The 25392-nt window shown below is 40.6% G+C and overlaps 1 protein-coding gene across 5 annotated transcripts in view; it reads left to right on the plus strand.

Annotated features, from left to right (window-relative positions):
- The window catches only part of Slc7a7 (solute carrier family 7 member 7), a 62071-nt gene that overhangs the window by 30417 nt on the left and 6262 nt on the right, over positions 1 to 25392 (plus strand). For all 5 annotated transcript variants that reach the window (XM_015492900.2, XM_015492891.2, XM_048798836.1 and 2 more), the window contains exons 3-4: positions 20997 to 21122; positions 22015 to 22159. In XM_015492900.2, coding sequence (XP_015348386.1) covers positions 20997 to 21122; positions 22015 to 22159 — 271 coding nt within the window. The remainder of the gene's footprint in view (positions 1 to 20996; positions 21123 to 22014; positions 22160 to 25392) is intronic.

A 25392-nucleotide genomic window follows, 5' to 3' on the forward strand; every position in this document is an offset into this window, starting at 1 on the left:
CTTTTTTTTTTTTTTTTTGGTACCAGGGATTGAACTCAAGGGCACTTGACCACCAAGCCACGTCCTCAGCCCTATTTTTTATTTTATTTAGAGACAGGGTTTCACTGAGTTGCTTAGCACCTCGTAGTTGTGAGGCTGGCTTTGAATTTGCGATTCTCCTGTCTCAGCCTCCCAAGCCACTGGGATTACCGGTGTGCGCCGCTAATTTGAAATTTCTTTTTGTGAGTAAAGATCATTGTCATACATGTCAATTCTTGTATGACTATGAGGGCTTCCCAGGCCATTGGGGTAGGGAAGAATGTTTACTTCCTCAGTGATCTCTGACTGCTGGCCTGATTATAGCTCTTCAGGCTTTATTCTTTTCTGGTTTTTATCTGTGTCATCTCTATCATCTGTTGTTCCTTGATTCTGGTATTGTTCCTACCTTCACCATTCATCCCCTTTTAATCAGCTTCTTCTAATTTGAGAAGAAATGTATCCAAACCTTTGAATACCCACATATACATACAAACACAGTGTACACCCTTGCAAGAACTCATGCAGAGTAGCCACTGTCATGAGCCTGCCAAGCTCCCTAATGAATAAAAAGCATGGGGTTTTGTGGGTGGACTTGTGGTATATATTTAAGACAATTCTGGTAGAGTGAAGAATGTACCAGACTTGTGTTTGAGCCTGGGCTCAATAGTTGTGTGATCTTGGTGCAAGGCACTATGACTGTTTACTTCCAGGTTGCTGTGAGAATGAAATAAAATTCTTGAGGTTGGGTACAGTGACACATGCCTACAGTCTCAGCTACTCTGGAGCCTGAGGCAGGAGGATATTTTGAACCCGCAAATTTGAGACCAGCCTGGGCAATATAGTGAGACACTATCATCAAAAAAAAAAAAAAAAAAAAAAAAATCAAATAAAGAAGAATAATGTATGGTCTTTTCCATTTAAGAACTCATAGTCCAAGAGGGAAACAAAACCACAAATCATGACTCAAGTGTGAAGTACTAATTATTACTATGTTTAAAATTATTTTCTTTCTTGACTACTTGTAAGCATTTTCCTCTTCTTGCTGCTTGGCTTTCTCCTCAGTGGTCATGGTTAGATAATGAGATATACTGCATATCTGGACTTTGTTCTATCTTTAATAAGTTCAGAGAGACATGGAGATATGGAAGAAGGTTCAGAAGGGCGACCAAGATTGTTAGAATTTAGTGACATATGCATGTTTATGGGTTTATTCCTTTAACCACTGCTTCATAAGTTCCTAGCACAGTACATTCTTCACTCTACTAGGATTGTCTTAAATATATACCACAAGTCCACACTGAGACCTATGAGGACATTCTGGTTAGCCAGACACTGAGACCTACGAGGACATTCTGGTTAGCCTAAGTGGAGACCTAGGCTAAATCTTCAGATTTAGCAAGAGAAGTTCTTTAATATAAAACTTCCTTTCATTTCCTCCCTCAGAAAGCTTATCTTTAGGGCATACTATATAGCAGTTATTTTACTTTGTGCCAGGCAATAAAGAAGAATAATGTATGGTCTTTTCCATTTAAGAACTCATAGTCTAAGAGGGAGACAAATATATTAACAAATAATTGTCATAGAATATAATAAGTGTACTGTTGGAGGCACCATAAGAGTGAGTGGGGCCAGGTGTGGCAAATGCCTGTAATCCCAGCAACTGGGGAAGCTGAGGAGGGAAAATGGAGAGTTCAAAGCCAGCTTCAGCAATTTAGCGAGGCCCTAAAGCAGCTCAGTGAGACCCTGTCTCTAATAAAATATTAAAAAGGGCTGGAGATATGGCTCAGTGGTTAAGCGCCCCTGATTTCAATCTCCAGCACAAACTATAAATAAACAAACAAGCCATAAATAAATAAATAAATAAAATAAAAAGCAAGTGGGACAACTTTATTTTTGTGGGGAGGAGAGCTTCAGAAGACTTTACAAAGAATGTGATGTCTGAAGTGAATTTTGAAAAGATAAAAAGCTGTCTCCTAGAACATTTCTCAGAGGGAACTGCATGTGCAAAGAAGTAGAGGTGTAAAAGGCACAGAATGTTCAGAGAATTCTAGGTAGTGGTATGGTTGGAATGTGGGGTGGGAGAGGAGTGAAGAGGTGACCCAAGGTGAAGAGGGTTTTACATGGTGCCTGAACAGGTTGGGCTTGATCTTGAAGGCAGGGAAGCTGTTGACTTTACAGTGGTGGGGGCATATAAGGTTGGAGGTGCTGAAATGATCAGAATTGATTAGAAGGAAAACTGTGAAGGAGGAAAACTCTGAAGGGTGGTAAAGACCTGCACTGCAGAGTGGCCTTAAGGGCCTTAAGGGCCTTAAGGAACAGAGATGAGAGAATGGATAAAGAAATAGTTACAGGGTGGAATTTGTAAGACTTGTGTGTGTGTGTGTGTGTGTGTGTGTGTGTGTGTGTATGTGTGTTATATGAGAGCCTCTCAGAGGTGAAGAGAAGGGTTTGAACTGATGTAGTTGGGGGTTGATGAGGCTACCATCTGAAACAGGGGAGGTGGGCTGAGTGAGGAGGCTGAGGGGGCACCTGGGACTTGAGCTGGCCGTCTATGTGACCCTTCCATTAGCAGTGTCTTCCTTTGTCATCATGACATAGTCAGGTCATTTAGTCTGTAGCTTAGTCACACTTAACCTAAAAAAAGAAGTTTGAATGCTAATATCAGTTTATTTGTACCCAATAGTGAAATTTCTAATGGTGTGTAATTGTATAAATGGTATGTAATTTCTAATGACCAGAATGCATGTGTTCACCATCAAGGCATCCTCTTCCTGGAGCCATAGTCACTGGAAAAGCAATCTTGTAATTGGGAGGTTAGTTGCATGAAGTGAAATTGGAACAAAGGAAGAAAGTTTTGACTACTTGAGAAAACTTTTACTTTTTTTTATAGAGTCTACCACATTTTACTGAATGTGGTAGACTCTATAAAACCTGAAGCCAAAAGATCATTTGCAGTGTGGCGGAGGACCCAGGCAAACAAAGTGTTAAGCTCAGTACATAAGATGGGTGCCAGGAGAGGTGGAGAGTGGCTTATTCAGGGTGTGCAATGTCTGCATCAGCAGAAAAATGAAAGGAATCAAGCTGGGGGGAAGGTCTTTTCTTTGTTGTGCTGAGGATTGAACCCAGGGCCTTGCGCATGCGAGACAAGCACTCTACCAACTGAAGTTGTCCGTCTATACTGGCCTTTTTGCTTTTCCTGAAATTTGTTTGGCATGTTATAGCCTCAGGGGTTGGTACTTATTTCTTTTGCCAAGAAAATCACTCTTGGTTTTTCATCCCATCTATCTTTTCTTTTCCCTCCCTCTCTCCCTTCCTTCCTTCCTTCCTTCTTTCCTTCCTCCTCTTCTTCCTTTTTTATTTTTGCAGTGCTGGGAATTGAACCAGGGGCCTTGCACATGCTAGGCAAGTGCTCTGCCACTGAACTTTATCCCCAGCTTCCTGTTTTGTTTTTCTTTATAGCATTCCTTACCACCTGGCATTGTTTACTTGTTTATAGTATGTCTTTGCTTATAGCATGTAAACATCATGAGAGTAAAAACTTTGTTTTGGCCAGCCTGGTGGTGTACCCCTGTAATCCCAACAAATTCAGAGGCTCAGGCAGGAGGATTTCAAGTTTGAAGCCAGTCTTAGCAACTTAATGAGACCTTGTCTCAAAAAATAAAAATAGTTGGGGATGTAGCTCAGTGTTTAAGTACCCTGGGTTCAATCCCCAATAAAACCCTCATCCCCCCACCTTAAAAAAAGAATTTTTTTTTTTCACTGCTGATTTATTGGCACCTGTATTAGTGCCCAGTTTCTGCTAGGTGTATAGTAAATAGCTATTGAATGAAGAAAGAAGCAGGACATTGTGGGCATGGGGAAAGGTAATATATGGGTACAATGTGAGAAAAAATATAGGGCATGGAGTATTCATGGGGGATTATGGGATATAAGGGGGCAAAGGGAGGCAAGGGGCTAGAGCATGAGTCATACTTCCCTTGGAGGATTTAGATTTGTCTTAAAGCATATGAGAATCAATGAGAACTTTAAGCAGGAAAGCAGTATAGCTAGATTGGAACATAATGGCTGGATTTGAGGCAGACACACCATCAGGAAGCTCTTGTAGCAATCCAGGCAGCAAATGATAAATGTCTCAACTAGAGCCATGGCAGTTGGAGTAGACAGGGAAGGAGAGATCTAAGAGCAATTTGTAATTAGTACAACCAATGAGACATATTAGAATGTCAGTTATAAGGGAGAGGAAGTTGTTCAGGAAAACATCCACTAGTCTGTTTTTTTCTTTTTTGGTGCTGAGGATCCAACCCAGGCCTCATGCATGCTAACCATGCACTCAACTGTTGAGCTACATCTGAAGCCCCATGGTCTCTTAAGTTCTGAGCTGGTTAGAGCTGTACCTCTATTATGATCCACCATATCCCCATCAAAGAAAATAGAGAGGAGCTTGTTAATTTTTTTTTCTTTTGGTTACTGGGGGATTAAGCCCTGAGGCACTTTACCACTGAGCTATGTCCCCAGGCCATTTATTTTTATTTTGAGACAGGGTCTCACTAAATTGCTGAAGCTGACCTTGAATTTGTGATTCTCCTGCCTCAGCCTCTGGAGTTGCTAGGATTATAGTCCTTTGCTACCACACCCAGGATAAATATTCTTCAAATAAACCTGGCATGGATGTATGCACCTGTAGTCCCAAACTACTTGGGAGGTTGAGATGGGAGGATCACTTGAGCTCATGAATTTAGACTAGCCTCAGCAACATAGTGAATGAACCCTGTTTCAAGAATAAGAAGGAGAAGGAGAAGGAGAAGAAGAAAAAAGAAAGAGAAGAGTTTTGAGGTTTCTGTTTGGGCAACTGGTAGATAATGGTATAATTAATTTACAGGGAAGGAGAAGATGGTCTCATGTCCAATTTGAAATTTGTTGGATAGTAGCCCATTTTTAAGCTTAGAAAATACATAGGGTTGGAAATAGAGTATTCAACAAATGTTCATGTGCACTAGTCATTGTCTTTATGGAGGTGTGTGTGTGTGTGTGTGTATGTGTGTGTGTGTGAGAGAGAGAGAGAGAGAGAGAGAGAGAAGTGGCGGCAAATGGGAGATAGCATGATGTGTACCAGGAGTCAGGATGGGTACCTCAGGACAAGATTACAGTGAGTTGTGGTGAGCATTGTGATTTGCAAGGCTCAGGGAGCTTCTGAAGAACCCTTCCTAGCCCAGAGATTGAGAAACTCCCTTTAGAAGCTTAAACTGACACCTGAATGGGGAAGAATTGATGAGGTATAGAATAGGAAGAGAAATGTTTCAGGTCCCAAGCACAGAATATACAAATGCCTGAAAGAAGGGCATCTTTGAGACAACGAAGGGTTTCAAGATGGGCTGCGGGATTGAGTGTAAGGAAATGCTGAGAGTTGGCATGCAGAGGTAAATGGGGGTTGAGGGATAGGTTACTCATGACTTTATAATCTGTTTATTTATTAATGCTGTGTAACAATTTGCCTAAAATTCAGTGCTGAAAACAGTAATCATTTTATTCTCTCATGGTTTCCTTGGCTCAGAAATTTGTGAAGGGCTTAGTGGGGGGTTCTAGCTCTCACGTGATTGTAGTCAAAAGGAGGGCTCTGAGAAAGTTGGGAACTTTTTTTTTTTTTTCCAAATTGTACCAGAGCCTTTCCATGTGGTCTTTATACCTGGACTTATTTGGCTTCCTCACAGCCTGGCAGCCTCAGGGCAATCAGACTGCTTACTTAGCAGCTAAAATCTTCAAGAATGAGGATTTAGGGGCTGGAGATATAGCTCAGTGATGAAGCACTTGCCAAGTATGTGCAAGGTCTTGAGTTCAATCCTCAGTATTGAAAAAAAAATCTGTATTTCAGCAACAAAAGTAGAAAGTTGTGTTGTCTTCTATAACTTAGCCTCTGAAGTCACATGGTGTCAATCCTGCCATACTCTATAGGTAGAAACATTCACAGAAGATTACTCTTAAGAAAACTGTTGGACTGACACTCACCCGCGTAAGACCAGTCTGGGAGCTCCAAGAGGATACATTATCCTTATAATTACATGTAATAGTGGGCTTTGTTGTTATGTATTTATACATGCACATCACACTTTTGGTGGTGCTGGGGATCAAACCCAGGGTCTCATGCATGTTAATCAAGCACTATCACTGAACTACATCCTCAGCCCTCAGACTCTACATCTTAATAGATAGAGTGTTAAATTCATGGAGTTAAAAAGATGGAGTGTTAAATTGTAAGAAAAGCATGTGGAATGTGAGACATTGTTGAAACGTCTTTGGAAAATGCAAGTCTATCATACAAATCACATTAAGGAATTTGGTGGAAAAAAAATCTTAAGATTTTTCATTGCCTTAGGGGAATGACATTTGTGATTTAGAGTTTATGATTTTCTTTTTTTTTAAGTTTGTGACTTTTAGAATGATCCCCCCACCCCCCACCAGTATGTATGTAGGACTGAAAGCAGAGAGACCAGTTAGGAAGCTGGTCTTGGTGAGAGATGATGGTGGCTTGGACTAGAATCATGTTTTGGGGATAAGGGGACTGGTTAAGATTTATACATTAATTAGATATCAGCAGATATCATTGATGATGGTAAGATCCCCATATTTCTAGCTTGGGTAAATGGGTGGATGCTGATGCCAATTACTTATATGGGGAATACTTGAGAAGCAGTAGGTTTGAGAGAAATTGATGGGATTAGTTCTTAATATGTTGAGTTTGATGTCTATAAGTGGTTGGGTATTTAGTAGGTGGCTGGATGTTTCTGGAATCATTATAGTTGGCTGGTAATATATTTTTGGGAATTATTGTCATATATTAATTGAAACTGTAGAAGCAGATGAGATGACCTTGGGACAGGTTGTAGAAAGGGAGGACAAAGGGCAGAGGATAACATTCTAAGGAATATCAACATTTGAAGGATAGGCATTCTACTGAATGATGGAGAAAGAACATCTGTAGAGAGGAAGAGAATTGAAAGATAGTGAGTGGAAGAGAGTGATTTGAGAAGGAATGAATGCGCAACAGTATTCAAACTGCCCAGAGGTAAAGCTAGATTGAATATAGTTGATTAAGGAGGTCAGTGGTGTTTCATATGGGCTTTCCCCTAAGGCAATAAATTTCTAGATGTTAAGGGTAGAATCAGATTTCAGAAATATCATTTGTTTATCTAGCAAAATATATTCAGTGTCTACTGTGTGCCCAGTTCTGGGAGCACAAGAATGATGGTTACTCAGCTCTGCCCTTACCTAGCTCATTGTGTATGGGAGAGACAGACACATAAACCATTCTAATGCAGTGTGATTAGTGGGTGGAGGAGGGAGCATAGAGAATAGGTGGTGATAGGTGTTCAGAACTCCCATCTCTATTCAAATATTCTTTCCTCAGAGCCAAGGTGTTCTGGCTCACTGTTAGCCTGGGTGGACATGCCCAGGGGAGATGAGTTTACACTCAAAAGTAGCCTTTTGGGAAGAACTGTTAAGTAAGATAAGGAATGGAATGTCATTTGGAATTAATAGATTCCAACAAAGAGAACAACAGAAACTTTGATGGGGTGGAAGAAAGGGGGAAAGGACATCAGACTGCATTGTAGAGATAAAGGAAGGGAAAAGAATATAGATATGCTTTTTAGAAGACTGACTCTGGGAGTTGGTGGGTGTATCTCAGTGGTAGAGTGTTTGCTTAGCATGTGGGAGGCCCCTGTCTCAATCTCAGGCACCACAAACAAACAAGGGGAGGGTTGCTGTTAGTTGGCAGGACCAAGGTTGAGGGAAGATTTTATAGTAAAGACTTAAGCCTGCCTTATGTTGGTTGGGGAGTATGTTTCTGAAGTTGTATGAAATAAGACCTTCTGCATGGTTGGCATGATTGGGTGCCCTAAGTCAGCATTTCTCTTCCTTGAATAGAGTAGGGGGTACCATCATCCCTCTGGGAGGGAGCAGTGCTTAGTTGAGAACATGGATTCAGGCAGGACTAGGTTTAATCCTAGATCAACTGTATTAGCTCCAGTTTCCTTTTCATTACCTCCTAGAAGTATCATCTATATTTGTACCATATTTTCCTGTTCAAACAGTGACAATTTCAAGAGAGCAAACGCTTCTTACTGTCCTTTGGCAGGTGTAGTCTCCCTTTACAACTGCTGAACCATAGCCCTAGATAATCTAGTATTGCTTGTTAATAGACCTTGAAATCATTTACCGATTATTGCTTAGATAAGTTTTTTGTACAAGTGGATGACTTCACTCATTGCTGATTTGCATTGTCAGGATAATCACATGCTGCCCTCTCTTCCAGGACTACAGTTTCCCCTCCCCCTCTCTAGCACTGTAGCCTGTGTGTACTCAGTCCAGGTAACAGTGGTCCTAGTGCCCACCTGTACTCTCTTCATTTCCTCGACTGTATGGGTTACCTCTCAGTTACTTTCACAGTGCACGCTTCTTGTAATAGTCCCTATTCATTTTTTCATGAAAGCTAGAGTCTAGGTATTAACTTGGAGCTTGCATAGGGTTTGAAACACAGTGGGTACTTAATACATGTTTGTTTAATGAATGAAGGAATGAGTGAGTGAATTACATTCTGAAGGAAACTCATGTCCTGTCTAGTTTAGGGTATCAGGAATGGTTGCTTTTCCCAACCAGGGAGATATGCAGAGGGGCCCTCTTAAAGCTGGTTATTCTGGCTATGCAGAGCTCTGTGGATTGCTCCAGTTCTTTGCAGGTAGAAGTGTCTCCATTACCATAATTGGAGACAGTCCTGCTCCTAGTCCCATATTCTTGCATACAATTAGGGTGGTATGTGGTGTGGTGAAATCGATATAGACTTTGGAACTGGCCACTGACTGAATGGCCTCGGGTTTTTTTGATTTTAAGATGAAGATAATGAAAGCTATTATTTGTCAGAGTACGTTAGAGAATGTATATAAATATGTAAGTGACCTATCACATAATTGTCTGTTAAAAATTGTATCTTCCACTTCAAATTATATTCACAATCATATGTATCTCATTAATTTCTAAAAACTTCACTTTCTACATTCTGTCTTTGGATGAATTTAAAAGTAATTTTAATTTTAAAAACCTCAGTGATCAGAAAGTAAAGCTGAGACTTTCTTCATGTTTTTCAAGAGATGTGGAACTTTTTTCTTGGCAGAGTCAGGGGGTAGTCCAGAACTCCCATCTCTATTCAAATATTCTTTCCTCAGAGCCAAGGTGTTCTGGCTCACTGTTAGCCTGGGTGGACATTTCTGTTCTTGCTTTGCCATTCTTGCCCATATTGCACCCTACTTATTTTGGTCAAGTTGTTTTGTCTTTTGTTAACATGGCATTTTACATCTGTGCCTTCAGTCTGCCTTCATACCAGGGTTCCTAAAAAGAGTTCTGTTTTTTTTTTTCCTTCCTTTCTTATTCTTTCTTTCTTTCTTTTTTTTTTTTTTTTGGATACCCAGGATTGAACCCAAGTGCACTTAACCACTGAGCTACATCCCCATCCCTTTTAATTTTTTATTTTGAGACACGGTTTTATTAAGTTATTTAGGGCCTCGCTAAGTTGCTGAGGTTAGACTTGAACTTGTGATCCTCCTGCCTTAGCCTCCTGGATTGCTGGGATTACAAGTATTTGCCACCACTCCAGGCCAGAGTACTGTTTTTTGGGGAGCAGGCAAAGATTCTTTGTGTTCCTTGTACTTGACTCTAGTGAATTGCATGTACTAGAAGATTCTTCAATAAATGTTAGATGCATACAGAGGTTATGATTACAGATTCAACATGGCTGAGAAGGGCAGTTCATGCTTTTGGCTTTTATGATGATGGTGAAGGGCTAAGTGTTGCTGTGGAAATTAGGCAGATGGGAGGACAGATGCCTCATCCTCAGTCTGCTGAGCTGCTTGTGTACTGTAAAGGACTTCGGATCCCCTTGTGTGTGTGTCTGACTGAGAGCTTTGGCCACGTGTCCTTGTGTAGCTTTTCCTGACCAGAAAGACTGACCTCATGTACCTGTGGCTACTGAGCTGAAACAACCAAATGTGGGACCTCCAACTGATTTTCTGTCCTTTGAACTTTCTACTTGGATGCTATTTATCTCAGAGGAGTTTTCCCAAGAGACATCTTAGGTTGAAGGCAAAATCATGTCCTATGTTCACTTTAACAAATAGACTGGCATTAGAGCCTTGAATCCTTTCTAGTGGGGGTTAGTGTGAACCTAGGAACAAACTCTTCACAGCAGTGAAGGAAGTAGAGATGTGTGCTTGTTTGGTCCTCAAGGCTCTTGGGGGCTCACCCTGGGTCTTATCCTTCTTCTCTTTTCTACCTCAGAAGAAGCTGAGGGGATAATCTAGAGGAGTTTGGGGAAGAAGGTAGGGACAATGGGTCCTCACCCTGACTGTACATTGCACTTATATTGTTATTAATCTCTATGGAGATTAAAAACAAAAACACAACACTCATCACCCACTTCCTGAATAAATGCATCTGAACCACTTGGAGAAGAATGGGAATTGGCTTGGAGAATGAAAACTGAGGAAGAAGGAAAAATTACTGCTGAGGAGAATTGATGGGGGTTCTTGTGTCCAGGAGGTGGGAGGAGCAGTACTTGTCATTGTGCTTCAGAATCATCTGGGGAGCCTTTACAACATGCTCATGACTGGGCTCCACCCCAGAGTTTTCAACTTCATTGTGTGGGATGGCACCCTAGCACTGGACCGGCTTGTCCCAGTGTGTAGCCAAGATGCAGGATCTCTGAGTTCAGTGATTAGACTTGTTCTGATTAAAATTGCTGTGTATGTGATTATTTCGTTAGGTGGTCATCTCAGGTAACCTGCCCAAGCAGGCAGATCATCAGACTGCCCTGGAAAACCCTGTCTCGGATCTCCTTAATCAGAACTTCTGGAAGGACACTGCAGGTTAACAAATTCCTCAGGTGATTCTGATGACCACTCAGATTCAGTTTAAATCCTTAGACCCTGAATCTATCTGAGCAAACAGTATGGATCTGATTCACAGGGACTAGCTGGCCTTGAGAAGGGCACAGAGAGGGTTGTAATATAAGAGCCACTTAGTACATGGTCTGCTTGCTCCTTCAGAGAGGTCAGAGCCACTGCAGCTAAAGTGCTGACTGATTTACAGGAAGGACACTGGGAGGGGTCTGATCCAGTGACCCATAGGGCTTGTGCTTGGTATGCCTTCTTGCCAAAGGCTCTCACCCATGATGTCTGAGTAAGCAAAAAGGTTCTGTTACCTGAAAAGGAAAAAAGTTTGAAGGCCATCTATTCTGAAAGAAAGAACTGCACCTCTGGGGCTGGAAGGAGGAGGGGAGAAATTTGGGGTATAGAGAGTATCACAAATTAGCATTAGAAAAAAACAATGGGGATACAGCAGAGAAAATAAGGAAGAAGAAACCTGAAATCTCTGGGTTTGGGCAACAGATATGAATGTCTTCTAAAGAGCTTAAATTTGAACGTTTTGAGGAAATAGCAGTGGAAAAAGTATTCTGGAGGCCTCAGGGCCTTCACAGCCCGAGTGTACCAGATAAGGGGCTTGGCTGTTGTTCCTGAGCAGTGAGCCTCTGACTATATACAGACCCAGCCAAATATAAAGATGTGCTGTTTTTCTGAGCAACATGTAATAAACACGCTTGCTATTCTTCTGTCAGTTACTGTAGGACGGAATGATTTCACTAACCAGAAGACTGAGATCTGTCACTGATGACATTGAAGTTCATGATAGTAAACTGAATTTCACATGGAACGTTCATTGTTCTCTGTCAGTTGCAGGCTATGTATATGAAAGAATAAAGAATGGGGCTGGGGATGTGGCTCAAGCGGTAGTGTGCCCGCCTGGCATGCGTGCGGCCTGGGTTCGATCCTCAGCACCACATACAAACCAAGATGTTGTGTCCATCGAAAACTAAAAAATAAATAAATATTAAAAATTCTCTCTCTCTTTAAAAAAAAAAAAAAGAAAAGAAAGAATAAAGAATGAAGATCAGAATATCTGACTGTAAATCCTAAGATACCAGAAAGATGACTTGGGGGCAGGTTTCATAGTGATTAGAGGGATGTGTTTAATAAGACTTAAAACTGAAATTTTAGAGGCAAAGAGAAAAATGCAAAGATAAAAGAAAAATCTTGTGTGTTTTGGGGGCTGTCAGGTATTACATAGCAAGAATAATAAAGGTGAAGGAGTCAATCGGTAATGTGTTTGGAGACAATAGGATAGAAGATCAGGAATGAAGTTTTTAGACTCAGGTACAACATTACAAATAAGACTAATAAATATATTAGATTTTTTAATGCATGGGGAAAACAATTTCATAGCTATTAGTGATATTTGATTAGAATATAATAGTGGAAGAGGATACTTTGTTTAAAAGTGATAGGTTTGTTAGAAAAATTGGGATGTAGTATATCAAAGAGAGATGGACTTATATGAGAATCTGTTATAATGAGGGATGCTTTCTTTCTCTGCCAATGTCACCCAGGTTCTTGTGCATGTTGGGTAAGAGTTCTGCCACTAAGTGCTACATCTATAGCTCTTAAAAAAAAAATCCTATAATATAGTGGCTGGGGAGGCTGAGGCAGGAAAATTGCAAGTTCAAACCCAGAGTCAGCAACTTAGTGAGGCCTTAAGCAATTTAGAGCCTGTCTCTTAAAAAAAAAAAAAAATTGTTTTTTTCAAAGCTGATCTTATTAAATTGCCCAGGCTGGCCTCAAACTTGTGATCTTTCTGCCTTAACCTCTCAAGTAGCTGGAATTACAGGCATGTGTCACCACACCTGACTCAATATCTTGATGTATTGAAATTTCCCTCTCTCTGTAATCCCAGCTACTGAGGAGACTGAGGTAGGAGGATCCCAAGTTTGAGGTCAGTTTGGGCAACTTAGGGAGATCCTGTCTCAAAAAAAAATGTTGAAATTTAGCTCAGTGGTAGAGCACTTGTCTAGTATGCATGAGGCCCTGTGTTTGGTCCTCAGTACAAAATAAACAGACAAAAAAATACCTAAGATCTTTCTTTTTTCTTTATTTTCTGACAACTATAATGAACACTACCACCTAATACTGCTTCCAGGTCCCTGCCTAAAGGGAGGGTTTCTCTTTATGCCTTAATAGAAGTCTTTTCTTTGTCACTAAAGAGATGTAGCCTTTATCTTATAAGGGGCATAAAGATGCTAGCCTCTGTTAATTCTATATGCTCACCACTGGGAGAATAATTATTAACATAGTGCTGTTGGAGGCCTCTTATGTTCCATTTAGGACATTTTCCTGAAGGTCTCTCATTGTAATAGTACATGAAAAATAAATCCATATCCTGAGGGATGAAGCTTAGTGAAGAGAAACTAGAAGTGATATAATTGTGGGCATAAGTTGCATACCATCAAATCAGAAGATATAAATATTTTGTTTTCCTGATTATAACATTGGTACAAAAGGGAAAATAGTCATGATTGAAGGTCAATTCTTTGAGTATCTTTTGCTAGAGTTGCTTTCATTTTGTTAGAAGTGGTACCTTTATATATTAAAAAAAAAAAAGGATTTATTATGGAAAACTAAAAGCACATACAGAATAGAGTGAATCATGAGATGAACTTCTAAGGTTCAAATGCCAATAATTGTCATCATTGTTTTATATATACTTGCATTGATCCCTTACTCACCCCATTGGATTACTTAAAACAAATCTAAGGTATTATTACCATTTAGCCTTTAAAGGCTTCAGTGTGAATTTTTAAAGGATAAGGACTTATTATTTGGTGCTGAGGATTGAACCTAGGGCCTCATGCATAAGGACTTATTATTATTTTTAATATAATCAGGTAAAATGTGGAATACTTGTGAGGAAGTGACTATGTTTACTGAGTTTGTGTCTTCTAAAAAAAAGAAATTATTGATTTCCTCAGAGATGCACTCTAAATTTTAGGCAAAGAGATTACAAAAAAAGCTCAGAGAAAAGAACTATAATCTCATAGCCAAAGACACAGCAACAAAGCAAAACGGAAGATTTTAAAAAATGAAATTCTGAACAAATAGTTGAAAATAATCTTATTTAAGAAGAAAAGGAGACATCCAGGGGCTGGGGCTGTGGCTCAGTGGTAGAGTGCTTGCCTCACACATATGAGGCACTGGGTTGGTCCTCAGCACCACATAAAAATAAATAAAGATATTGTGTCCACATATAATAAAAAATATATATATAAAAAGAAAAGGAGATATCCAAAGAAACCAGTGTGATTGAAGAAGCTGCTTTTTGATGAACTTAGATTTTTAGAAAGAAGATATATGAAAGATGATAAGAGATGTAACCAAGGCTAAATGCAGGTGTGTCCCAGAACTGCAAGGAGAGTGTCTAGAGGTTGATGCCCAGCAGGAACTAAGTTCTAAAGAAGTGACTGAGGACAATAACAGGCTCTGAGAGGCATGCTCAGATGAGACCAGTAAGGCAGGGATGTACATTCTGGGGACAGTTGGTTTCTGAAATAATAGATAGAGAAAGGAAAAGGCCATAGGTCCCACTTTCCCTTTACACTTCTCTGTCAAGCCTGAAGACTGTCAATCTAGAAAGATTTCAGTAAAGTGGTTAGGCCAATAAAAAGAGCAAGACAAAGAGAGTTGAGAAATAGTAATAAAGCATGTCATGACTTAATATTTTTAATTACCTAGTTGCAGACAAGTGGACAGAATTTTTAGGTAGATAAGATCACAGAATCACTACTAGGTATCTTCAGGATTCTGGAGAGCAGGAAGGGTGTATAAAGAAAGCAGCTGAGTGAATTTCCTCTTGCTGCTGCAACAAGTTACCTATTATTATTATTATTATTCTTTTTAGAATATATTTTGGTATACATACATGGAGTATAACATCATTCTTGTGGTTGTACATGATGTGTAGTTATGATTGTGTATTCATATATAAACATAGGAAAGTTATGTCCCATTCATTCTACTGTTACCTCTAATTTAATGGCTTAAAATAACACATATTTTTTATACTACAGTTATGGAGCTCAGAAGTCTGAAATAGATCTTACTGGTTTAAAGACAAAGTGTCGATAGTGCTGTATTCTATTCTGGAGGCTCTAGGATAGAATCAGTTTTCTTGCTGTTTCTAGCTTTTAAAGGTTCTTGGCCCCCTTTCATCTTCAAAATCAGCAATAACTGGTAGAATCTTTCTCATATTGCATCACTCAGTCTTTAACCCTTCTGCCTCCGTTTTCCATCTTTCCATTGGGCCTGCCCTATTTTAAGGTCATGTGACTAGCAACCTTAATTCTGTTTGCAACTCTAATTCTCCCTTGCCATGTAATATAATATAGTTCACTATTTCCAGGGTTTTGGATGTGAACCTCTTGGTGTATATGTGTGGGGATTATTCTGGCTATCACAGTGATAACCTAGCCTTTTCAAAGGTAGTCTCTGAACACTTTGGACTGATAATTCAAGATTGATTCTTACCCAAATTCTAGGCTTGTTGGTTAAATATAGTTAGCAAAGTGTGAGAAATGGAAAGAAAAGATCATTAGTAATCTGTATGAATTCACTAAGAACAAGCATGCCAACCTAACCTCTTTTGGGGGTTTAATTTTATTTTTTTCTGTATAAGTATAATATATACAAGGTCTAGTGCACATATCACAAATATTTGACTTACTGAATCTTCATAAAGTGAGCATATATCTGTAACCAGCATCCCCATAAAAAAATTGGCCCCTAACCCCTCTTATAGTTCTTCCAGTCTCTGCCTTCACAACCCTGATTTCTAGTAGAATGGATTTGCCAGTGTTTATATAAATGAGCATAAACAGTGTGTACTCTTTTGTGTCATGCTTGTTCATTTAATATTCTTGAGATTCATCTGTATTTTTATCTGTAGTTGTAGACTATTTATTTTCACTGCTGTTTTATATTGTACCACTATACCATTTAATCTATTCTAATATTGATGGGCATTTTTTTCATTCCATTTTTTTTTTTTTTTTTTTTTGTACCAGGGATTAAACTCAGTGGCACTCAACCACTGAGCCACATCCCCAGTCCTACTGAGTTGCTTAGTGTGTCGCTTTTGCTGAGACTGGCTTTGAACTCACAATTCTCCTGCCTCAGCCTCCCGAGCTGCTAGGATTACAGGCATGCACCACCACACCTGGCTTTGTTTCCATTTTTGGCTATTACAAGGGTGTTGCTATGATGTGCATAATATTATATTAATTGCATTGAATCATTTGGTAGCATCATGAGATTGTTAGAGCAGAGACATGTATATACACATTTCAGAGAGCTTCTTGGAAAACTCATGATATTCTTTATGACAAGACATAAAAAGGTAGACTAGATAAAATTCTTGGTTCAAGGATGTGGAATAATGACAACACAGAGGAAGTTCTGTAGTGATAGACTTTAGGGCTCTGGTGATCCCAACCAATATTTTTACAATAATTTCTGTGAATACTCAGAAGATATGATAATTGAACTTACAGATTTCACAGAATTGAAGGGATCTGAAGCTGGGTGCAATGGTGTGCTCCTATAATCCAGCTACTCAGGAGGCTGAGGCAGGAGGATTGTGAACTGAGGCTTGCCTGGGCTACTTAGAGAGACCCTGTCTCAAAATAAAGTTTAAAAAAGAGATAAAGGGCTAGGAGTGCAGTTCAATGGTAGAGCACTTCTGGGTTCTATGCCCAGTACCTTCCCCACCTGAAAAACCGAGGACTGGGGATGTGGCTCAGTGGGGAGTTCTTGACTAGCATGCACAAGGCCTGGGGTTCATTCCCCAATATTGCACAAAAAGTGGGGGGCAGTTTGAACTAATAATAATATAAAGGGGGAAAAACCTATTTGCAATTGGTGAGGATGATGCATAAAGACTCACAGAGGAGTTACTTAGTACTAAGTTACTAAGGATAAATATAAAGTTCTATATCTGGGATTTAAAAAATTGCTTTTGGGGCTGGAGTTGTGGCTCAGTGGTAGAGCGCTTGCCTAGCATGTGTGAGACACTGGGTTCGATTCTCAGCACCACATATAAGTAAATAAAAGTCCATCAACAACTAATAAAGTATTTTAAAAAATGTTTTTACAATTTCAGAAAGGAAGTCGGAAAATAACTCATTAATGTGAGGTGGGGAAAAACAAGTAGTTAATGAATTCCGACGTGACACTGCAGTATGCAACAATGTCTGGAGTTCTCTGTATGGGGTCTTGAGTTTCCAGGAAGACCCTGACAGTGAAGTAAATGCAGAGGAGAGTCCTGGGATGGTTAGTGGTCTTGAAGCCATATTTGCCCCACAAGGTGTTGAAGATACTGGGTTTTTAGCCTAAAGAAGGGCAAGGTGCACAGGATATTAATCTTCAATGCTAAGAAGGGCCATCGTGTACAAGAGGGTTTAGCTTGATCCTGTGTAGCCCCAGAGAATTTGGCTTAGTGGGATGAAGAGCTATAGATTTCCTTAAAAATGGAATGAATATCTAATAAAGTATTGACATTTTATAGTTCCTGGGAATTTAAGGCAGAAAATGGGATAAAATAGCAGCCTAAGTTGTGCGTTTCATTGATATGTATTTAAAGTTAATGGTGCTGGGAGTATTGTGGGTTTAATGTCTTTTTCCAGGGACTATTTAGTTTGAGTATCTAAACTAAATCTAGGCATGGATCCAGGGTGGGTCTTCAAGCATTGTTCCTTTCTAGATCAACCTGTCTGATGATTTCTGGATTTAAGTCTAGAGCTCACACTGGGCCGTAGTGGAAGAACTAGATTCTGTGTAGGCTGGGTTTGATGATCCATTTAGAAGCACCTCTAGATGTTATAGGAGTGACATCTTTGCGTCTTTTTATTTCCCCTGGGGTTAAAGCAGGAATGGAGCTGTACCTGGGTTAAGGGTTTAAGGTCATTTTAGGCCATTCTTCTGTGGACTTGGCCAAGTGTTGGGTAAGGACTGAATTATGCCTAGAGGTAAAAGAGTAGGACATCTGCATTCTAGAGGTTAGAGTGCAGTTGCCTCTGCATTAATCTAAACCCATGGTCCCCTCCCGTCTCTGATAGAAGCAGGAGGTTGGGTTCCACTTTAAGACCAGTATACTTAGCTGGGCTCTGGGGCCTCTGGTCAGCTGTATCCTGAGGCAGGGGACAAAGAGCCTAGTCAGCACTACTGTCTGCCATATGCATTTCCTGCTCCCAGGGCCAGGAGGAAGCAGGGCTCTGGGGAGGTGAGGATAGCTCTCTTCAGGCAGTTCCCTCTGTTCCCTGGCTTCTTTTTTATTTGTTTCTGTGGTGCTGGGGATTCAACCCAGGGCCTTGAGCATGCTAGGCATTGAGCCTATATCCTCAGCACCCATGGGTTTATTTCCATAGAACTCTTTCCCCCAGTCAAATGGATCCCTTGTGCTCAATGCATAGAGCAGATCAGGACAAGATGGTGGGTGCCTGGCTGAGAAATAAAACTCAGGAGTGGGGGAGGGGCACTACTGGAGTTAAGAGGATAAATGGATAAGTATAGAAATAAAGAAGCAGTAGAGGCTGGGGTTGTGGCTCAGTGGTAAAGTGCTTGCCTAGCATGTTTGAGGCCCTGGGTTCAATCCTCAGCACCACATAAGAATAAATAAATAAAATAAAAATGTTGTGTTCAACTACAATTAAAAAAAAAAGAAGAAGAAGCAATAGGGACCAAAATATAAGCAATTCATATATTTTCATTGCAGAAGTTTTTGTAGTAAAGGCTGGTGAATTTTTGGATGTCCCTACTTTTTCCTGCTTGTATCCCTGGACAGAGCTGAGAAGGGAACCTTTGTGGTACACAGCTGCAGACTCAGACTGTGGTCTATAAACTAGTCTCTTACATTTATTCCAGTTGGGAGTTATGACCCTGGGTTACTCTGCAGGCTAACCAGGAATTTGTGTTAGAGTGTCCTATTCCCCTGAGTTTATGGTAGCATTACTTGTGCTTGGTGTTTCTAATGGGAACCTTGTTTGTGTTGTGTTTATAAACAGAGCCTGAAGGAAAGGGGTAGAGAGATTACAGGATGAGAAAAAGAGCACAAGGGCTGCTGAATGGATGGCAGTGGAAGTCTGGAGGGTAGTAAGGGGTGGATGACTGACTGAGGAGGATCAACAGATTAGGCAGTTTTGTGCAGGGCAAGATACAGGCACTTTGGTCATTTTTGTGGGATGCCTGTGGAGACTGTTCATTTGTGTCTTTAATTATTAACTCAGCACTGGGGTGGCCTGGAGTGATGGGTGCATTTTTGTCCAGCCCTGTGATAAGATTTGGTTCTTTATTATCTTGTTTATTAGGCAGAAAGGCAAGTGTTTGAATTATATAGGAATGCCCCTCTCAAGAAGAGTAGAAAACAGGGCAGTAAGTAAAATGAAGATGAAAGAGAGGGTGAGAGAAAGATGGATAGCTTTTCTGAGAGGTCAGTCTTTCCTGCTTCTCAGAATGAAGGAGCTTCTGGGCCAGAATGTATGAGGCCAGGATATAACAGAACAGAACTGGGGACACTGAGGACCATGAACTGCCAGGAGAACTCAGACAGGAAGTGGTTTCTGACTGTGGTGGCCTGAAGTAGATGAGTTCCATCACTGGGCCTCCCTCTCTGCACTGGCAGGGCAAGGCTGGCCTTACCCCTGGAGCCTTTGGGATTAAATACTCCTATGGTGTTCCAGTCGCTGAGCTGTGAAGGGATTCATGGTGTCACCAAGGGGAAGGTATGTCTGCTTTCCTAAGAGGCTGGCAAGGGATCTAAGGGACATTGTGATAAGCCTTAGAGTTGTTCTAACTTTCTTCCCCACTACATCCTGAGGTTAGTGGCCAACTTCATAGCATATGTGGGCTTCCCTTCTTAACTTTTTTTTTTTTTTTGGGGGGGGTGGGGAGTGGGGAGGTTAATAGATTTCTCTAAGATTATTGTTATTATTATTATTGGTGCTGTGGATTGAACCCACAGCCTTGTGCATGCTAAGCACACGTGCTGCCACTGAGACACAACCGCTGTATCTTCTCTGAGATTCTGATAAAAGCTATGGGCTCTTTTCCTATAAAAATGTATATACTCATACAAACATGACACTTTGCAAAATAATTTTAGGTCTTTGGAGACCAGTTCAGAAACTTGGCTCTTTAAGAATAATGCATAAACTTTACCCAAGCTTATCTGGGTAAAGTAATTACCTCTACCTCAGGATAGATGGATTATGAGGAATGTTATAGCTCTTACTTTTGCATTGTCCATTAGGAAAAATGCTCTATCCCCATTCTATAGGAATCGCTCTTTGCTGCAAGAATATTTTCAGGCACAAAAACAAGCAGCTGATCTGGCAGGCAGTGGGCAGGAAGTCTGGCCTCCCTCCCAATCCTTGGCCACACATTCTGACCTGCTGGCCCAGACAATGAAGTCATAACAGGACTGGGCAAGGTTAACAGTAATACTAATGAGACAAAGTGCTGGGTCCTAAAGCCTATGTGTGTGTGTGTGGCAGGGTGGGTAGGAGGGAGAGACAGTGACTTCTCAGAGCCAACAGCCAGAACACACTAATCCTGTATAGCTACCAGTTGTCTCCCACTGCATCCAGTTTGGGTGTACTTTTTTTTTTTTTTTAACTTTATTTTATTTGTTGTTATTTTTATGTGGTGCTGGGGATCGAACCCAGTGCCTCACTCATGCTAGGCAAGTTGAGCCACAACCCCGGCCCCTGGGTATACTTTTGTATGAAGCAAATCTGAGATTACTTTGTTTCTGTCTCCTGTATAAGGTGCTGGGGTAGGGATCATGGTGGTGCTTTGTACACAGGTGCTCAGCAGATGTCTTTGAATGATAATAGTAAGGACATTCTGGGACCGAAGTTTCTTATGCAAAGCAAGTAAAAGCCTAAACACATATACTTTCTTTGTGAAACGGGCCTTCTTAGTAACTATTACTAGAAAAATTGCTTAGGAGTCTGGGTGTGAAGGGTTAGTCACCAATCAGTATTATTTTTCTTTCAGGTCTCTTAACCTTCGTTAACTGTGCCTATGTCAAGTGGGGAACCCTGGTACAAGATATTTTCACCTATGCTAAAGTATCAGCACTGATTGCGGTCATCATTGCAGGCATTGTTAAACTTGGCCAGGGTAAGAAATAATAGCAGTTAATATTTGTTAAGTATTTTCTATGAGACATACTCTTCTTAATATACACTTTGTATATTATCTCACTTAAATCTCCAATAACATTGTTTGGTAGGCACTGTTATTATTCCCTTTTTATAGATGAAGAAATATGCTATAAGAATTTGCCCAAGTTCGTAGTGGTAAGTAGGAGAGCTAAAATATGTACCCAGGCAGCGAACTCCAAAGCCTGTTCTTTAAGTTCTATGCATGCTAGTTCTAGCACATATGGAACCACCATAGGACCTGCTGACATGTTTATTTTATAGGCATATGCCACCACGCCTAGATGAGGCTGATCTTGGCAAAAGGACTGACAGCCATACTCTGGGAGTTGGCTTTTGTAGTTTTTGAACCTAGTGCTGTTGATTTGATGATTCTGCCCTTGAAAGTGGGCAAGGTCAACAATGAACTTCTTATATCCACTTCTCTAGTTTCCAGGTAGAAACCCACCCTACAACTAGTCTGTTAACTTGGGCAGATGGAGCCCTGTCCTTCTATCTCATGTCAGCTGTGTCTGGTGTCAGAAAGGGGATAAGAATCAGGCAGACTATAGAGCAGAGAGAAACAGGACACCATTCCTGTTCTCTACCCCTTCTTCTACATTCTGGTTTCTTATCCTAGAAAGCCGAGCTCTTCTGTCAAGATCCCCATCCATGTCATTCTCTGCATTCCATCATCTTTATAGATGTCTGTCTTCTGTTCCTTGTCCTTCACTGATGCCGTTGCTGCCAAAGATGTTCTGAGTCACTTACCTGCTCTTACTGCCATATTTTTCCACTACTTTATTGGATCATCTTGACATTAGGGGAGTGGGCCACTAATACTTCTGTTTTCCATTGTTCTTGGATTCTAGGAGCCACGACTAACTTGGAGAATTCCTTTGAGGGTTCATCATTTGTAATGGGTGACATTGCCCTGGCACTGTACTCAGCTCTGTTCTCCTACTCAGGCTGGGATACCCTCAACTATGTCACTGAAGAGCTCAAGAATCCTGAGAGGTAGGTACCTCACCACCAACTTTCCAAAACAGTGATACCCATTATTCATTGAGCTCTTACTATGCAAGACTGTATGCCATAACTGCCTCTGAGTGAATTCCATCAACCCTAATTTAATAGATGGGAGGTCAGAGGCCCCAGAATATAACTTGTCCATGATCCCACTAACAGAGCTAAGATATGAACTCAAGTATGCTTTTAAATTCTTTTTTTTATTATTCAAAGAAGCTTCGTTTTTTAAATTTAGCTTTCTGACTCTGTGCTTGTGCCTTCAACACTTTCATGATTTTCTGTTCCTTAATAAGGAAAGCACACTTGATCCTGTCACAGACACACTTTAGCACATATGGAACCACCATAGGCCCTGGTGACATGATTTTTTTCTCTGTCCTTTTTTTTTTTTTTGTGGGGGGAGCACTGGGGATTGTACTCAGAGGCACTCAACCACTTGGTCACATCCCTAGCCCTGTTTTCTATTTTATTTAGAGACAGGGTCTCACTGAGTTGCTTAGTGCCTGGCCATTGCTTGGGGCTGTCTTTGGATTCACAATCCTCCTGTCTCAGCCTCCCAAGCTGCTGGGATTACAGGTATATGCCACCATGCTCGGTTTGACACGTTATTTTTTTTGTTTTGTTTTAGACATCTCATAAGAACTTTAGGTCTTGCTGGGTGCGGTGGCATGACACCTGTTATCCTAGAGGCTCAGGAGACTGATGCAGAAGGATTGCTAGTTCAAAGCTAGCCTCAGGAATTTAGCAAGGCCCAAAGCAACTCAGTGAGATCCTATCTCTAAATAAAATACAAAAAATGGGCTGCAGATGTAGCTCAGTGGTTAAGCGCCCCTGAGTTCAATCCCTGGTACCAAAAAGAAAAAAAAAAAAAAAAGAACTTTAGGTCTCACAGCACAAACCCCTTGAAGTATGCCTGGGAACATAGCACATGCAGATTTTGGTGCTTTCCCAACCATCTCTGTGTAAATTATTCTATTGCCAGGGGTTCAGGATAGCCTAGTTTTATAAGAAGCTGTATTGTAGGAAAGCCTACGATAGAATGTCAAACTCTGGACCATTTTGAGTGCCTCCAAATGCTGTCCCCGGAAGAACTCTAAATTCTTTTTTAAAGGGCTTTTTTACATTTTTCATTTATTCCTCTATTAATTAAAGCAGATCATACTATGTGCTTGTATATGCTTTTATTTTATTATTAATTTTTAGTGCCAGCGATTGAACTCAAGGGCACTTAACCACTGAGCCAGCACTGCCCCCTGCCTTTTTAAAAAATTGAGACAGGGTCTCCCTAAGTTGCTTAGGGCCTCACTAAGTTGCTGAGTCTGAGTTTGAACCTGCGATTCTCTTGCCTCACCTACCCAAACCACTGGGATTACTTATGTACATTTTTTGGGGTGTGGGGGTGGGGACGGGGATTAAATTCAGGGGCAATTAACCACTGGGCCACATTCCCAGCCCTATTTTGTATTTTATTTAGAGACAGGGTTTCACTGAGTTGCTTAGTGCCTCACTTTTGCTGAGGCTGTCTTTGAACTTGCAATCCCCCTGCCTCAGTCTACCGATATGATGGGATTATAGATATGCACCACCACACCTGGCTTGTGTACGCTTTTAAAATAGATTTTTCTTACCAGGTATGGAGTGGTGCATGCCTATAGTCTTAGCTACTCAAGAGACTGAGGCTGAAGGTTTGCTTGAGCCTAGGAGTTTGTGACCAGCCTGGGAAGCATAGCAAGACCATCTCAAAAAGGATAAATTTTTTCCCTTGATAAATCTTTTATCCATTTTTATCCCTACATAGATAACTTTAGGCCATAGATGTCCAGAAATCTTCCTTTGCTTCCTTTCTGGGTCATTCCTTGTTTCCCTAATTCATGCTAACAGTGAGGTATTGTTTCAGTCTTTTAACTATATCACTTGCCAACATTACTCTAAATAGCTTTGTAGTTGAGCAAAGTGGAAAGAGCACTGGACAGGGAGTCAGTGGGTCTGGAGTTTGTCTTATCACTGATTGGTTAGATGACCCTGAGAGAGTCATCTAACCCCAATGACTGTGCCTTTTCTTTGAATGCTTCTTTATCTGTAATTAAGAGGGTTAAATTATAGGATCTATGGGATCTTATAGGATCTTTCTTGGCTCTAAAACATTATGATTCTGAGAAGTAAGATTTGACAGGGAGTGGATTTCTGTAAATTTTCAAAAGAATAAAAGTTCTCATACCAATAAACTCCTTTTGGCTTTGAGAAACAGAGCCATCTTGGTATACATCTGGAGTTGCAACTTTGGGAATAGAGTTATTAGAAGCAGGATTGAGGCCTAGTTGGTGCTTCCACCTACTGGACAGAAGTTGAGTGACTTTAAGAGTTTTTGCCCTTGTCTCTTTTTGGTAGTCTAGCTGTCAAGGATGTTTATAAAGATCGTGGCTTCTTTGGCTAGAGGAATCTTGACAGGTCTTTGTGCTTCTCTTGGGGACCAATTAGGATGGCACCTGACATTCTCAAACTGATGAAGGTGTGTGTCAGCTTTTTGTTGCTGTGATCAAAATACCTAATAGAAGCAGTTTAGAGGAGGAAAAATGTATTTTGGGCTCAGTTTCAGAGGTTCAGTCCATGGTTGGCCAACTCCTTTGCTGTGGGCCTGAGGTGAACCAGAATTTCATGGTAGAAGAAAGCTGCTCAATTGGGAAGCAGTGTGTGTGTGTGTGTGTGTGTGTGTGTGTAAGAGGAGTCAAGGACAAGATATAGTCCCCAGAGGTACACCCCCAGAGACCTACTTTCTCCAGCCATGCCTTACTGATCTATAATTACCACCTAGTAGTCCATTCACATAATTAATGCATCAAATGGATTAATCCACTGATGAGGTTATAGCTCTCCTAATCCAGTCTTTTCACCTCTGAACACTAACACATGAGTCCTTGGGGGATATTTTTAGATCAAAAATCATTTATTTCCCAGGTTGCTTGCTCAGATATACATTCTGTTTTTCCTACTGAAGGCCTATCTTAATCTTTGGAGATGTTAGATTTCACAATTTGCCTCCATTTCTTCTTATATTTTTCTTAATTTAAACTTTCCTGTGGTGATAATCTTAGAGAAGGGATACTGACACCAACATCTTTGGAAGCAAAAATAAAATCACTACCCTCTTCCTGTGCTGCTGTCATGCTGTGACTTAGTTCTTTGTCAATTCCTTTCCCTGATTTTTTTTTTTTTTTTTTTTT

This window comes from Marmota marmota, unplaced genomic scaffold, assembly GCF_001458135.2.
Source record: "Marmota marmota marmota unplaced genomic scaffold, marMar, whole genome shotgun sequence".
NCBI classification, from domain to species: domain Eukaryota; kingdom Metazoa; phylum Chordata; class Mammalia; order Rodentia; family Sciuridae; genus Marmota; species Marmota marmota.